We start from the raw sequence: 15,407 nt of genomic DNA, 5'->3' as shown, positions 1-15,407 counted from the left end.
TATAGGAGCTCAATAGGTGGCCTTTGTTTTATTTGAGATGTTTCTACTATACCTGAATTGTTTTGTGTTGTTCTTGAGACAAGGTCACATTCTGTGGTTCGGATTAGTCTGAAAGTCATGATTCTCTTGTGTCAGCCTGTGTAGTGCAGGGCTCGTGTGCCGCCATCTGTGGGGAGGGTCTCATCATAGAAGGATGTTGAGTTTTGTCAGCGGATAGTGTGTCTTTCATTTGATTAATGTGGTTTGTCTTATCTCTAGGTTTATGTATGTCGAATCATCTTTCCGTCCTTGATATAAACCCCACTTGGTTGCGGCAGGTGATTTTTGTAGGGAATTTTTCTGTGTGTGTTCACCAGGGATAGTCTCCTGGAGGTTTGTTTTGTTTTAAGCATTCATTTGTGTGAACGGTGTGGGTGCTTCCATGGCACAGAGTGTCAGCTCTCTCCTTCATCATGTGGGAGCTGGAGATGAAACTCAGATTAGCAGGAGGTGCCTTTACCTGCTGGGCCTTTCATCTTCCTGGCCCTCCCTGAGGTTTCCTTACAGTGTTCTTGCCCTGCTCTGGTGTCAGGGCAGTGCTAGCCCATGCAATGAGTTTGAAACATTTCCTCTTCTAGTTTTCGGAAGTGTTTGATAAGACTGGCACCAGTTTTTCATTAAGTGGCTAGTAGCATCCTCCTGGTTTCTTCTCAGTGTCTTGCTCTGGGCACAAAGTCAAATATTTATGAGCAAAATCCCACCCAGTCTGACAGCTCTGCCCTTGATTATGAATGTGATTTAAAGGTCACTCCTTCTCTGTGTAGCTCTGCTCAGGTTGCAGTGACCACTCCCGACCGGGCGTTCAGAATTCAGGCCTGTTCTGTAATGGAAGGTGGATGGGTAGCTGCTTGCAGTGGTGGCCTGCTCGTGTTTTTAGGACATTCATCCGTGGAGATTAAAATACAGAAACAAATGATGCTTTTCAACGTAGTGTAAAACTAGCCACATCTACCAGGGTGGAGTGCAATAATAGTAATGACACAGACAGAAACTGAAAGCTCAGCTCGTGCCTTGCAGACCTGAGAGCCAGGGCTCAGTAGTCAGGAGTGGAAGAAAACTGCACCCAGGGTTGTTCTCTCATTTCCACAGAGCGCTTTGTGACTCGCGTGTGCCCTCACATTACCAATAGTAAGGAAAACCTCCTAAAAACAGGTAAAATTTGTGTCCAGGCCTTCTTTTCCTTTTGGATATAGGCATTTTAATAGCCTCTGTGTACACACACACACACACAAACACACACACACACAGGCCTGGACCAGCCCATCCTCCACCTGCGCCAACACTTCTCACACACGCACACACACTAAAAGTAGATTTCCAAACTTCTCAAACTCCATAATTTGTAGCAGTCTACAATGTCAACAAAGTCAGGAATGTGAACAGAAAGAGTGTTAAAAGAAAATACAGCTGCTTGGTTTTTGTTTTGTTTTTTGGTTTTTTGGTTTGTTTGTTTTTTGGTTGGGTTTTTTTTTTTTTTGAGTCCAGTATGGGTAAACATAAACAGGGATTCAGATTGCCCTGAATGTTATGTTCTAAGTAGAAATAGTCTCATAAACTTTATTGTCACATAACCAAGACAGTCATGAGTAAATAAATGCATTGATGGAAACGTCGCTAGGGGAGGCAAACAAACAAGTCAACAAAGCTTCCTGATTAGCGGACTGAAGGTAATCCAACATCATTGCAGCCCTGGATCCGCAGCATTCCACCTCCACAGTGAGGAAGTCAGTCAGTCCATCTGCAGGGTCTTCAGTGTAGGTGTAGTTTTTTCAGAGACTGAATCGGGAGACTTTGGCTACATTAAAAGCCCATCCCAAGACGGGTGGTGGCGCAAACCTTTAATCCCAATGCTTTGGAGACAGAGACAGGCAGATCTCTGAGTTCAAGGCTAGTCTGATCTACAGAATGATTTCCAGGATAGCCAGGACTACACAGAGAAACCCTGTCTTGAGAAAGAAAAAAAAAAAATCAGGTGTGAAATGTCTTTGAAATCCTTCACTGTACTTCTAGAAGCACTGCATTGCCCTGGTCCCCAAAACTGCCAGCGCTCTTAGAATTTGGAAGCGTTACAAAGACGTGTGTTTACGTTGCTAGCTTTCGCCCGTTTTATTCCTTCACTCACACGTGTACCAGGTGCAGCATCACTTTTGCTGTGTTAATGGCTGAGAGTGAACCGCTGCTACAGACAGAATTCTAGGTAAGTTTTTAACCAGCATGCTGTTAATTAAGTTGCTCATCTGTCCACACTTGGCACTCTGCCTCCCATATCAGATGTCCTTGTACCTTCCTTGAAGAAGTTGCCCTACGTCCCATGACCTTACTCTTTGTTGTTCATTACAGTGTGAGCCACTGCCCCATGTTGTGTTGATGCTGGTCTGCCATGCTAGCCTGTCTACCCGGGCCAGGTGATCTGCCCTTTCAGCTTCTTTCTCACACGCAGATGAACACTGGACTTCAGAAATGTAAGTAGGCTGGATTCCCACGGAAGGGTGTGCACTTCTGTTTTGTCCTACATGAGGGCTGTCCCAGCATCACGTCTGTGATGCACTGACCATGACTTTTGCTACTTCCAAGATATTCATGAGCTGACATTGCAGGACAGCAGGCACAAAGGCCCTGTCTGTCAGCAGTGCGAGATACTTTCAGATCCTACAGTTCCCAGTGTGTATGAACTTGTTACTGGCAGCCTTCTGCTCACAGCAAAGCCACAAGGCGCTTCAGTGGATGTGTATCATAGGACCCTTCAAAGAAATGTTCCCTTTGAACCCTGAGAGCAGCTGACTGAAAACTCATTGTCCAGCTTACTTTTGTATCTAAAGTGACTGTGTACACTGTTGGTGATTTCTTGATCTCTGAATATGGTCTGCCATGGAAACAGACAGCTCTCTTTGACTTTGCTCTCTGCCCCGTGAGCCAGAATGACTTTTGCTCATAGAAATAAACTTTACCCCCAGGGGTCAGGAGCTGACTTCCTTGGTTTCTGTGGGTGTGTTTGTCTACTAGTCTACGTCCCGCCTGATTGGACCTCTGAGAACTGTTAGATTCCTGTCTTAACTGCATTATTTCAGAGCTTTGTAATTCACACTTTCCCCCAGCTTCCTACTTCTGTCCCTGCACTACATGATAGGCGAGGGCAATAGTCTTAATTTCTGACTTTCTCTTACATGTATAGTGTTTAAGTAAAAACAGCCCTGAATTTGGAATAAACCTTTTTAGAGCGAAACGGGGCAGCTGGTGAGGCAAGGGGGCTTTCTTTAATGCTGTGCAGTTTACCCAAGTTCTTCATGGCAGCCATTAGCAAAACTTCTTCTGTAATTGTCAGAAGCCAATATTTTGAACTTTGTGTGTCATCTGCTTAGCTCTTCCATTATAGATCAGAAGCAGCCATAGACAGCATGCCTAGTGTAGTTTGTCTCAGTCACATTTCCTACAGAAGCACACGGAAGCTGCACCAGGCGGGCGTGGAGCAGTCAGTTACTGTGAGTTTGTAACCAGCAGTTAAAAACAGTCTTCATGGTGTGAAGTCAGCCACTCGGAAGACTGGGGCATGAAGATCTCAAGTTCAAGAACATCTAGGCAGCTTAGCTCTTGAACCGTGTGTAAAAATAAAACAAGAGGTGAGCATGGTGGCACACAAGTTTAATTCCCACCATTTGGGAGGCAGAAGCAGGCGAATATCTGGGTTCAAGGCCAGCCTGGTTTACATAGCAAGTTCCAGGCTGGTGAGGACCACCCAGTCTCAGAAAAGTGAACAAAAAAAGTAAAATTAAGTTGGCACTAAGGGTGTAGCTCAGTTTGGTGGGATGCTTACTTAGCTTGCACAAAGCCCTGTATTTGTTCTCAGCACCAAATAAATCGGGCGTGTTGGTACAGGCCTTTAATTCTCAGTACTTGGTAGGCAGAGTCAGGCAGAGCGAGTTCCAGGAAAGCCAGGGCTACAAAGAAACCCTGTCTCAACCTCTCTCCCCCATAAAGAAATCAGCAACAATAAACACCTACTTGGACCTCACGTCCTTGGTTCTGAATTTGTCTGACTCTGGAAGTCGGTCCTGCTGTGCGAGCTTCCTCAAGGAGCGTTTCTCTCTCCCACCCTCTGTCCCTGGCATGCTCCGGAAGTACTCAACCACACAGATAGACCTCCTGACCCATCTTTTCCCAGAAATTGTAATTTTTGGAATTCTCTTTTTTCCGTAACCTCAAGCTCACTTTTCTAGCTCAGCACCAGGACACAGCAGTGGCTCATCACAGTAGTCGGCGCAGTGACCGAAACAATCAAGGTCTGCTCGTTGTCCTTTTCTTTTTCTGTTTTTGTTTTTCTGTTTCTGTTCGTTTTAAGACAGATTTGGTTGTTTTGTTTTTCAAGACAGTGTTTCTCTGTAGCCCTGATTGTCCTGGAACTTGCTTTGTAGAGCAGGCTGACTTCAAACTCAAAGATCCACCTTGATCTGCTTCCTAAGTGCTGGGATTGAAAGCATGTGCCACCATGCCCAGCTTTAATCAGAGTCTTACTTAAGCATCCCAAGCGATCCTTCAACTTCGTAGCCACAAATGATCTTGACTCCCGATTCTCCTGCATCTGCCTCCCCAAGTGTTGGGATCACACGTGTACATTACCATACCTAGCTAGCATGCTAGCTTTTTTAAAATTTGGATGTCTATGGGTATTTTGTCCCATATGTCTATTATGTACCGCTTGCATTCCTGATGATCACAGAGGCCAGAAGGGGGCATCAGATCCCCAGAAATTAGGGTAGCAGATGGTTGCCAGCTGCCGTGTGGGTGCTGGGAATCGAACCTGGATCCTCTGGAAGAGCAACTGGTGCCCTTAACTACTGAGCCATCTTTCTAGCACCTAACATATCATTTTTTAGTTTACCTTCTGCATGCAGAGTCTTGGGAGGGCCTAGAACAAATACTGAAATGACTTTATTTCTTCAGATATCAGCATGCCCCCAAGTGGAAAAGCATTACTGTGAGTTAGGTGCTCTATTACACTTTTTATATGTTTGTTTTGTTGAGTTTGATCTTCATCATGTTGCCCAGGATGGTCTCAAACTCCTGGGCAGTGATCCTTCTTTCCTAGCCTCCCAAATAAGAAGACTACAGGGTGTGGGGGTGGGGGTGCGTGCGCATGTTGTAAGTAGCTATATTGGTGCTAGGAACCAAACTCAGTCCTCTGGAAGAGCAACCAGTGCTTTTAAGCCATCTCTTCAGTCCCCACATATATATTTTTAAATTTTTATTTTACCTTGTGAGGTTTTTGTTTGATTTGTTTTGTGTTGTACTGTTTTGCTTTGTTTTAGTTTTTTGGGGGTTTGTTTTGTTTTGTTTTGTTTTTTTCCGAGACAAGATTTCTCTGCAGCTTTGTAGCCTGTCCTGGAACTCAATACTTTGTAGACCAGGCTGGCCTCAAACTCATGAAGATCCGCTTATCTCTGCCTCCTGGGTGCTGGGATTAAAGGCATGCGCCACCATAACCCAGCTGCTACTTGTGTTTCTGTATGAAGTGTATGTGTGCTTGTATGGGTATGTGTGGAGATCCATGCATGTTTTTGTGGTACATTTGTGAAGTTCAAGGATAATTTTCAGGAGTTGATCTTTCCTTTCACCCTGAGTTCCTAGACTCTAAATTAGGTTGCCAGGCTTGCACAAAGAGTAAGAACTTTACCTGCTGGGCCTCTCTGTCCTATTCAGTAATTCTACATGGGAGACTCTTCTTGCTCTTTTTGTTAGTTTTCAGAGACAGGGCGTTCCTCTAACCCAGGATGACCTGCCATTCATCAGCTGCTAGAGTTCAGAGTACAGTGTGAGTCAGCGGATCCTGCTCCTTGCTGTCTTTCACATGGCGCTTGCATGTCACATGACTATCCATTGCACGTCACATGACTATCCATTGCTGGGCCAGCACTTGCTCCTGTCAGACTCTCAGGCCTTCTACCTGTGGATTCCACATTTCTGCCACACCTCAAAACAAAAGGAAAACCAAGGAGCTGCCTAGAGGAAACTGGATTTACAAACCACACATACACACTCCCTCCCTGCCTTAGATTAGGCAACTGCTTTCTGACATTTAACTCAGCTTGAAGTTCGGGGATCCTACATTTGCTGCTTCCTTGATCCGTTCCTTTGTTCTGACTGTGCAGACTCTGCCTAACCTGCTTTTCTTGAATAACTATAAACAGCTAGGATTCATGTTCACACCACATTTTTCCTGCTTGAGTCTCTTAATATTAGTAATTTTGTAACATAGTAAAGCAGGTTTCATTTCTATTGACAAATGAGGACCACACTGAGTCTTCAGTTGTTAGATGGTAGACCCGTAGTTTGACGTTAGGTGGAAACTGTTGTTCTAGCCGCGGATCGCCAGTTCTCTATGCTGCCCTGTGTTTGTATTATAACTGTACCAGCTATTTAAGACAGCTTTTTCTGTTTAGATAAAACCGAAGATGTATTATCTGTGGTTAGTGGAAGTTGTTCCGGAAGTAAGGTGCCGGTGAGCCTGTATACATGGGAGGGGCACCATAAGAACACGCTCACACCCCGTATTTAGGTAAAGGATTCAAGCCCAAGCAAAACTACATAGTGAGATCTTATCTCCAAAAACCAAATAGGAAACCATGCCTCTAAATCTAAGCATTTGAGAGGCCATGGCAAAGGAATCAGAAGTCAGGAACAGACCGGTCTGCATTGTGGGACCTTGGTTCAAAAGAGCAGTGTAATGTGGTATGATGGTGGTGGCATCAGAAGTAGAGGCAGGCTGGGCACTCGGGAGGCAGAGGCAGGCAGATCTCTGTGAGTTCGAGACCAGCCTGGTCTACAAGAGCTAGTTCCAGGACAGGCTCCAAAACCACAGAGAAACTCTGTCTCTAAAAGCAAAACAAAACAAAACAAAAAAAAAAAAAGAAGTAGAGGCAGAAGGGTAAGGCTTTCAAGGTCAGCATGAGGTATCAGAGACCCAGAAAAAGAGGAAAAGGTCTGTGTTGGGCTTTTTTATTTTTTTAAGGACTAAGCTTAATGCTTACTTCTATCTAGTATGGCGCTAATGGTGGTTATTCTGGAGTAAGGGCACTCTTGTTCAGTGTGCTATTCACTCAGGGATCTTCCCCAGCAGGAGTTCCCCTGTCTGCACCCTCCCTCTCGACCTTTCTTCAGTCAGCATCAGAAGAATGCCATGCTAGGAAAAAACCCTGAGGAGTGACGCTCACTTTGAGCAGAGAACTTCAGTCCACAAACCACTTCTCATACCAGGTCCTCTGCGCGGATCTCAAGTAGAGGTGGAGAAAACAGGTCTACATGTTCTGTCTGAACTAAATAAAGCCCAGCACTTTTGGCTTCTGTTGCTCAGGGAGGTCCTAGTTGTTGTTTGGTGATACTGTCCTGACACTCCCCAGCTGTGCCGCCTGTCTAGGGAGGCACTGTGCTGTGGTCAGCAGCAAAATGCTACTGTCTGTAGCAGCCTGGTGAATAGTCAGGCTTGCCGGGAAGGTTTTTTTGTTTGTTTGTACGTTTTTTATTTTTAACTCAGGATCTCACTCTGCAGCCCAGGCTGGCTTGGAACTCAAGGCCAGACTTCTGCTTCTGTCTCCAACTGGTAATTGCACACACTCTGTGTTTGTGAACCACCACAGCTCAGCCAGCTTGAACCTGGGACCCTTTCTTTTTTTTCTTCTGTTTTCTTTTAGGAATGGTGTTGGGGTGGTTTCCAAGTCAGGTTTTCTCTGTAGCCCTAGCTGACCTGGAACTCATTCTACACCAGGCTGGCCTCGAACTCAGATCTGCCTACCTCTGCCTCCTGAGTGCTTGGATTAAAGGCATGTGCCACCATGCCTGGCAGAGTTCTCCAACCTTTAAATCTTGTAGTAAATTACACTCTATAAATGATGTGACTTACCATCATAAATATACATTGGGGTGACTTGTCCATTCTTATGCTCAGCTATTTTTTTATCTTTCCTGGATGCCTTCCTCCTCCCCAACCCTTATGCTTAAAATCTATATTGTAATCTTTTCATGAACCTGCTAACTCTGCTTCATACTCACTATTCCTGAAATTCTCCTCTGGTGAAGCCCAGGAGTCCTTAGTAAAGATCCTTCAGGACAAGGGGGTTCTTCAGGGCACTGCCAGGGCTGATGTAGCCGTGCCCCTGTGCTGCTGCTGCTAACTTCAACAATAGCCAGGTGTATGATTGAGTGCTTCTGAAGCTATGTTGTCTGCAGTGTTTCCGGGACACTAGTGTTTTTGCTAAGCGTTCTAGGGCATTAATGTTGGTGCACTGATGGTAGTAGAGGCTGATAAGATGGAGACACAGGTGGGACTGGCTGCATCTCCATCCCTGCGCTGTTGTCTGAGCATGAGACCACATACTCATTTCTCCTATACTTGAACTTTTTCTTTCCCTGCTTCAGAGAAGAGCAGTTTCTACCCAGTTCTTCCAACATGCTCCTCTGACTCTGCTTCTGCTCCATTTGATGCCCAGCAACGTGACTTTGAATGGAGTCTTTGGGCCAAGGCCAACCAAAGCTACCAGCTGGGTACTTAATAGATTAGTCCTTGGTCTTTCCTGGCTGCTTTCTGCCAAGGGAGGAAGCAGGGGAGAGTCAGCCAGCTGAGCCCAGGCTCTGTGCCAAGCCATTTTCCTTCTGCTTCGGGCAGTGTGTATACTTACTCATTCAGCAAGTGTTAATGATGTACTTTTTGTGTATGCTTAGGGTAGACCCCTTCTCTTAGAGAAGAAAACAGCAATGATCCCTTGTAGGGAGGGAGTCTGGCATACTTAAAGAGCTCTTGTCGTGGGAAATTTTTCTTTCTGGATTGGAAACCCAGCATCCGCTGGAGCCCCTCGATGGGAAGCCCCGGATATGAGAACGAGGAGAGTGCTGCCATTAATGAGGCACAGTGAGTGGATATTCCTGCAGTCTCCACAGGAAGGCCAGCTCCTCCTCTTTCCTTTTGGACAGTGACAGACTGGGTCCCATAGACATAGAGATGGTCTGAATCCTTTATTCTCAGCCCCTTCCTGCTGCTGTCACTTGTTGTCACCCTCCCTCCACACAGGCAAATAAATACAGCCTTTTGATCTCCAACCAGTCGGGCACCAAATACACTGTAAACAAAAGTGAGCTTGTGAGTGGGAGACACTGGCAGCTTCCTCGTCTTCTCCTGAAAAAGTGTCTTGTTCTCTGTGCCAGATGGGCCTGCCCACCCATGGGCATGGCACCCCAGCTGCTCCGCTGGCCACTGCAGACTGAAGGACCTTTACCAGTGTCACGACTCACTGAGGAGGGCGCTGACAGGCAGCGCCATGATGGCGGGTAGGGACGGAGCCCCGTGTACTGAAGAGCTCTGGTGATGTCTGTGAGAACTGGCTGAATGGGCTCTGGATCTCCAAGCTGGAGTCCTGGAAAGTTGCTTTGCCACCCTGATCTTTAGAGACCCATAAAACAGGCTCACAGTACACCTGCCTCCTGTGGTTGTAGTGAGGGTCATTTAGACAGCCTGTCCCCTAGTGCCTGGTTACTGTACACACCCAGTGAGTTTCAGCTGTGCCGAGACTCTGGGGACCGTGACTGACCTCGAGTGAAGGCTACAGACGGCTTCAGCAGGCTCTAGAAAGGCTGGTTGGCTTGGACTGATGAGCCCCTCCTCTCTGCTCTCCTTCCCTCTCTCTCTTTCTCTCTCTCTCTCCCTCTCTCTAGGGGACACTACACAGAAAATGAGAACTGCTCACTATCCTACCCCAGCCGAATTGGACGCGTATGCTAAGAAGGTCGCAAACAACCCACTGACTATAAAAATCTTCCCCAACAGTGTGAAGGTTCCTCAGCGGAAACACGTTCGTCGTACTGTGAACGGCCTCGACACATCAGCCCAGCGCTACAGCCCCTACCCGACTCAGGCTGCCACCAAGGCAGGCCTGCTTGCCATTGTCAAAGTGCCAGCCAAAAGCATACTCAAGGACTTTGACGGCACCCGAGCCCGGTTCCTCCCTGAGGCCATCATGAACCCCCCAGTGGCACCCTATGCTACTGTGGCACCCAGCACTTTAGCCCACCCCCAGGCCCAGGCTCTGGCCCGCCAGCAGGCCCTGCAGCATGCACAGACCCTGGCCCATGCCCCTCCCCAGACACTGCAACACCCTCAGGGTATACCACCACCACAGGCACTGTCTCACCCTCAGAGCCTCCAGCAGCCTCAGGGCCTGGGCCACCCTCAGCCAATAGCCCAAACCCAGGGCTTGGTCCACCCGCAGGCCCTGACTCACCAGGGTCTCCAGCATCCCCCTAATCCCTTGCTGCATGGAGGCCGGAAGATGCCAGACTCAGATGCCCCCCCAAATGTGACCGTGTCTACCTCAACTATCCCCCTTTCAATGGCGGCCACCCTGCAACACAGCCAGCCCCCGGACCTGAGCAGCATCGTGCACCAGATCAACCAGTTTTGCCAGACGAGGGCAGGCATCAGCACTACCTCAGTGTGTGAGGGCCAGATCGCCAACCCCAGCCCCATTAGTCGCAGTCTGCTCATCAATGCAAGCACCCGGGTGTCGACCCACAGCGTCCCCACACCAATGCCTTCATGTGTGGTCAATCCCATGGAGCACACCCACGCGGCCACAGCCGCGCTGCCTGCAGCAGGTCCTGTCAACCTGCCCACAGGCATCTCTCGAGCCCCTACTGGCTACGCTAGCGACCTCAAGCCAGTTACCTGGAACCAGCACCAGCTGGCCCACCTACAGCAAATGTGCAGCGAGGCTGGTGGGACACCAGCCCCTGGCCTGACAGGCAAACATACAGCAGGACGCGAGTTGGCAGGGCCCGGTTTTGTGGGCAAGGCCCCTGCCTACCCGCAGGAACTCTGCCTGGCGCAGTCCTTCCATCTGAAGCCTTCCCTGGAGAAGCCGACCCCATCCCCACCTGTCAACGGCCTACCGGCCCCACTGGCCTATCCCAATGGTCACTACTTCCAACCCCTGTGGAACAACATCCTACCAACTCCCAATAGCGACAGCTCGGGGTCTCAGGACCTCGCCATGCCGTTCCATGCTGGGCAGCCCACAGGTGCACCCCTCGACTGTGCAGCAGCTCCTGGGGCCCACTACCGAGCGGGAACTGGGGGTGGGCCAGTGGCAAGCCAGAACAGCTTGATGCAAACGGTGGATTACCTGAGTGGGGATTTCCAGCAGGCCTGCTTCCGAGAACAGAGCCTGGCCATGTTGAGCAAGGCCCACCGAGCCCCTGGCACCCGAGCCCCCGATCCCACAGATAGTCGAAGTCTTCATATTCAGCACCCAGGGTATAGATAGGGAGCCGTGATGCCCTCCTCAGGCAACACGCCATACATCACCCTTCTAGGCTTAGTCTTACTTTGAAGTAACTGGATAGTTTCAAAGTTACACTGCTCCAGTGTGATCATCCTTAGATATCTAAGGAAGGGAACTTGGCAGGGTCCATTTGGGGGCAGAAGAAGGTCCTTTCTCCTCCCACGAGCTACTACTCCTGGTTTTCTGTTAGAAGCTAACTCTGTCTCAGCACCTGCTTGTCAGTCAGTCTCCACCTTGACCACTTGTTGCTCTTGCCATCTTTTGCTGAGATTGAGGTATGGCTGAGGAAAGTGGCCTAGAGCCTTAAGTTAGGCTTCTCTGTCTAGGACTAAGAAGCCAGACTTTCTGAGTGCTCTGGAATCTAATTCTTTACTCCCGTAAAGATGTCAAATGAAAATACACCCAGCTTCCATCTTCCCCAGCTGCTTGAGGCTTGGTTCTGCATTTACGCTGCTCCCAAGTCACTGTACTTGGCCTTGCTGAAGCCTTGAGACTCAGAAAACCTTGGCGTTGGCATCTTAATTTTTGACTTCCCTTCCAGAGAAATGCAGTGGCCACCTGGCATTCCCAAGACGACCTGTGACCTGTCGCTGTTGCCTCTCTCCAAACTCAACTGCTGTCCTCATCCCTGCCTCCCTTCCCCCTTAAGGGAAAAAAAAAGCAAAACAAAAACTACCTTACTTGAAGAATTAGATACAGGTAAAGGATGATCACATTAGAGTTTGGAATTAAAATCACCAAAAAAAAAAAAATTTAAAAAAGAAGTTAAACTGCATTTGGTTCTCTACACTGGCTAAGAATTATGGTCCACACTGTAAGTTTTAAATGTCATGTTTCTGTATGAATGTGGTTTGAGGAGCATTTTGTATGCGTGGCCCCACAGGTACACCCACTCTTACATTTTGCAGCCCTTCAGTTTAATGAAGAACAAAAAGAAAAACACAAAGCCTTAAGCTCTTCGAATTCTTCCTCTACCAAATGAGCATGGTTCTGAGCGCTGCAGAGGGGCTTACATTGGAAACAGCCCCTCTTGCCCCTTGCCCGTTCTTAGAGCAGCTCCCACCTGTTCCAGGACCAATGTGTCTCATTCCCAAGTGACAATTAGCTGTCTAGAAATTCACCACTTCTCTGTAACTTTAGGTTGTTTTGTTGTAAAGTTTTGCACCTGTCTTCTGTTGCACAGTGGGCTTTAAAAGTAACAACAACAAGCCCTTGCCTTTCCTCTTGTCTTTGGGGAATGTGAGCTGAAGGCCTTGGGTTCATTCTCACTGTTCCTTAGCCAGAAATTCTGTAGTGATCTGAAGCGATGTGACTGAAGCTCAGCTTTTAAATTATGTGTTGGCAAGTTGCCTTATATTTAAAAGAAGGAAAAAGAAAAAAAAAAAGGAAAAAACAATGCCTGAGTGTGTTATGCCAAATGATAGCAACATGAAGTCCTAATTTATTGTTTCCCTGCCGTCTGTGAACACTGGTATTATTGCCCTGTCCCCAAGCCCCCAAACCTCTGGTGCAGCCTCCTCACCCAGGGCCCCTCCATCAGCAGATTTTCTGTGTCATATTTAAAGAGCTCCAATATCTCCTGTGATGTCGTGCATAACCTCCGCTCTGATATTCTTGTAAACCCCCCCCCCCAGATTCTCCCGAGTGCGCTGCCACCATAGGAAACTCACCGGACACTAACTTGGGGGCTTTCACACCTCACTCCCACCTCCTATCTGCATGGAAAACACATTGTGGTTCCCTTTCCCTCTGAACTACTGCCCCAGCTTTGATGTAAGGTGTTTCCTAGTTCGACCTGATTATCCACCCCCCACCCCCACCCCCAGCCAGCAATAAGGGTCCAGGCCAGGGCCTCACCTCTGCTCCGTGCCACCCGAAGGGAGTACCTGGGTCCCCTTTCCGCTCACACTGTAGCACTTGTTCCCCACCGCTCACCCCACCTGTGGTGGTTATGGGTGTGGTGCATTTTTCTTTTTTAATTATAAACCAGTAAAACAGAAAACCTCCTCTTGACCTTGTCCTATTTTAATGTGGTGAATGCCTGAGGTGGTTTTTGTCTTGAGGTCAGCCTGTGAAGTTCCCCTGAGTAAAAGGGGAATAGTTTGTTTCTGTGGTGGTGGCAATATCCTATTCATCCCTCAGAAACGCTCCCCAGTTGATCATCCCACACTGAATCCGTCCTTAGGTTATACCCGTACACACGGACAGTTTAGTCAAGCCCTCAGTGGAGGCCCATAGAGCCCTGCCGCACTTCCACTCCAAGGGCCGTTGGTCCTAAGAGGTGGGCATCTGTTTTGCCATACAATCAGTTTCCACCAAACTGTAAAATTATTTCTTCTGACAGAGGTGTGAGGGAGTTCTGCTGTAATCTAAACAAGGAAGCACCTCACTCTCGTTCACATTGCTCCATAGGCAGAATTCTTTTATGGGGATGGAGTTTGACTTGGTGTGGGGATCAGGGAAAGCTAATCAGTAGGTGGGAAAACACATGGACTTCGGAGTACCTTTCACGTGGTTTGCCTTCGGGCAAATGTTCCGCAAAGAAAGCCAGGCTGCCCACTGTCAGAGCTATCGAGGCAGGCTGGTGCTCAGGGCGTCCACTTCACGCCCTGGTGTAGACCCTGGTCTGAACCCCATGACAGCTTTCTGTCATGCAGTTAGTTGTCTTAGAACGTTTCTGAAATGCTGGAACAGTACTTTGGCCGTGTCTCTGCTAAAACCCAAGGTTCTCTCTATAGTTTCCAGGCTGTGTCTAGCAAGATGTCATGAGGGACCACTGGGCCCTAGCTTAGTGAAAATACTAGCCTAGGGGGGAGTTAACCAGCCTTCCTGTCTTCTCTCTTGGCTTCCCTCTGCAGAACAGCCTTATCCTCCTGTCTAGGCCCTAAGAGTAAGGCTCTTCATTGGCTCCTGTCATGATCAGATTCCAAAACCAGTAGTTGCAAAATTTATTTTACCAGTAAGGGCAGATAACCCAAGTAACTCGGCAAAAGCATGCCCAGATTGGAGCTGTATGCCCCTGGTCATGAATCCAGGCAGCGGACATGTAGTTGAGTAGTTTGGGGGGTTGGGGCAGAAGGACATAGAATCCCAGACCCTACCCCAAGACTAGCTGAAGGAGTCAATTTGCTTTTGCTCTTAGTTGACCAGTGAAATGTATATAGTTGGCAGCAACCATTCCAAACTGTACAAAAAGTAAATGAGATCACAGGTAAAATTCAAGTGCTTGGTCCAGCTCAAAGGCCCTTGTTGCTCCTGGAGTAGACTAACATTAAGTTCTTAATGTCGGGCACATGCAGCCTCATTAACTCTTCATGAAGGCCCATTTATTCTCACGGTAAAAGCTGTTTCACTTAACTCTCAAGCACAAGAAAGGCCCCAGAAAGCCAGGCAGTAGTGGTGTGCGCCTTTAATCCCAGCACTTGGAAGGCAGAGGCAGATGGGTCTCATCTACAGGGAAGTTCCAGGACAGCTAGGACTACACAGAGAAACCTGGTTTCAACAAAAAACAAAAAGATGGGTCTCCCTGGTGGAAGTACTTACACAAATACAAGAACTTGAGTTTGTATTCCCAGCACCTATGTAAAAGAACTGGACACAACTACTCACACCTGTAACACCCTAGTGCTGGGTCAGTCAAGATCTTTGGAGCTCATTGGCCAACTAGTCTTGTGGAATCAGAGCGCTGGGGCTTTTGATCCTGACTCAAAGAGGTGGCAAGTAACTGAGTAAGACACTGAACATGGACCTTTGGCCTGCACGTGTGTATACACATGGTGAATACTGGGAAAGACACAACACCTGCCTAAGCAGAACGCTTGTCTTTGCTGAGGTAGTGACTAGAAACGCCAGCCTTAGAAGCCGTCCCTGCATCCACCCATTGAACCACCAGAGGGCAGCTGCAGGCTGCATGCCCACAGAACGCTCGGTGCCAATTCCCATGTTGTCCACCAGAGGTCCAGCTGCGAACAGAGCAGCAGTTACCCCTTCCTTATGTGGAGCCCAGCCTCCCAGAACCCTAGCCAACTGGGAGGAGACAGGCTGGAA

At 48.1% G+C, this 15,407-nt stretch overlaps 1 protein-coding gene across 4 annotated transcripts in view; it reads left to right on the top strand.

Annotated features, from left to right (window-relative positions):
• Positions 1 to 13,357, top strand: part of Fam222b (family with sequence similarity 222 member B) — a 57,306-nt gene extending 43,949 nt beyond the window's left edge. For 3 of the 4 annotated variants that reach the window (XM_041664698.1, XM_041664699.1, XM_041664700.1), the window contains exons 2-3: positions 2,380 to 2,501; positions 9,736 to 13,357. In XM_041664698.1, the coding sequence (XP_041520632.1) occupies positions 2,420 to 2,501; positions 9,736 to 11,342 (1,689 nt within the window). In that variant the 5' untranslated portion in view covers positions 2,380 to 2,419 and the 3' untranslated portion in view covers positions 11,343 to 13,357. Of the gene's footprint in view, positions 1 to 2,379; positions 2,502 to 9,735 lie in introns of those variants that run through there. The other variant, XM_041664701.1, reaches the window with a different exon arrangement.
• The last annotated feature ends 2,050 nt before the right edge of the window (positions 13,358 to 15,407 follow it).

This window comes from Microtus oregoni, unplaced genomic scaffold, assembly GCF_018167655.1.
Source record: "Microtus oregoni isolate MIOR12 unplaced genomic scaffold, Mior012 000015F_ref0000493, whole genome shotgun sequence".
NCBI classification, from domain to species: Eukaryota; Metazoa; Chordata; class Mammalia; order Rodentia; family Cricetidae; genus Microtus; species Microtus oregoni.
The sequence above is the reverse complement of the archived record's forward strand: the minus strand, read 5'-3'. Positions and strand labels throughout refer to the sequence as shown.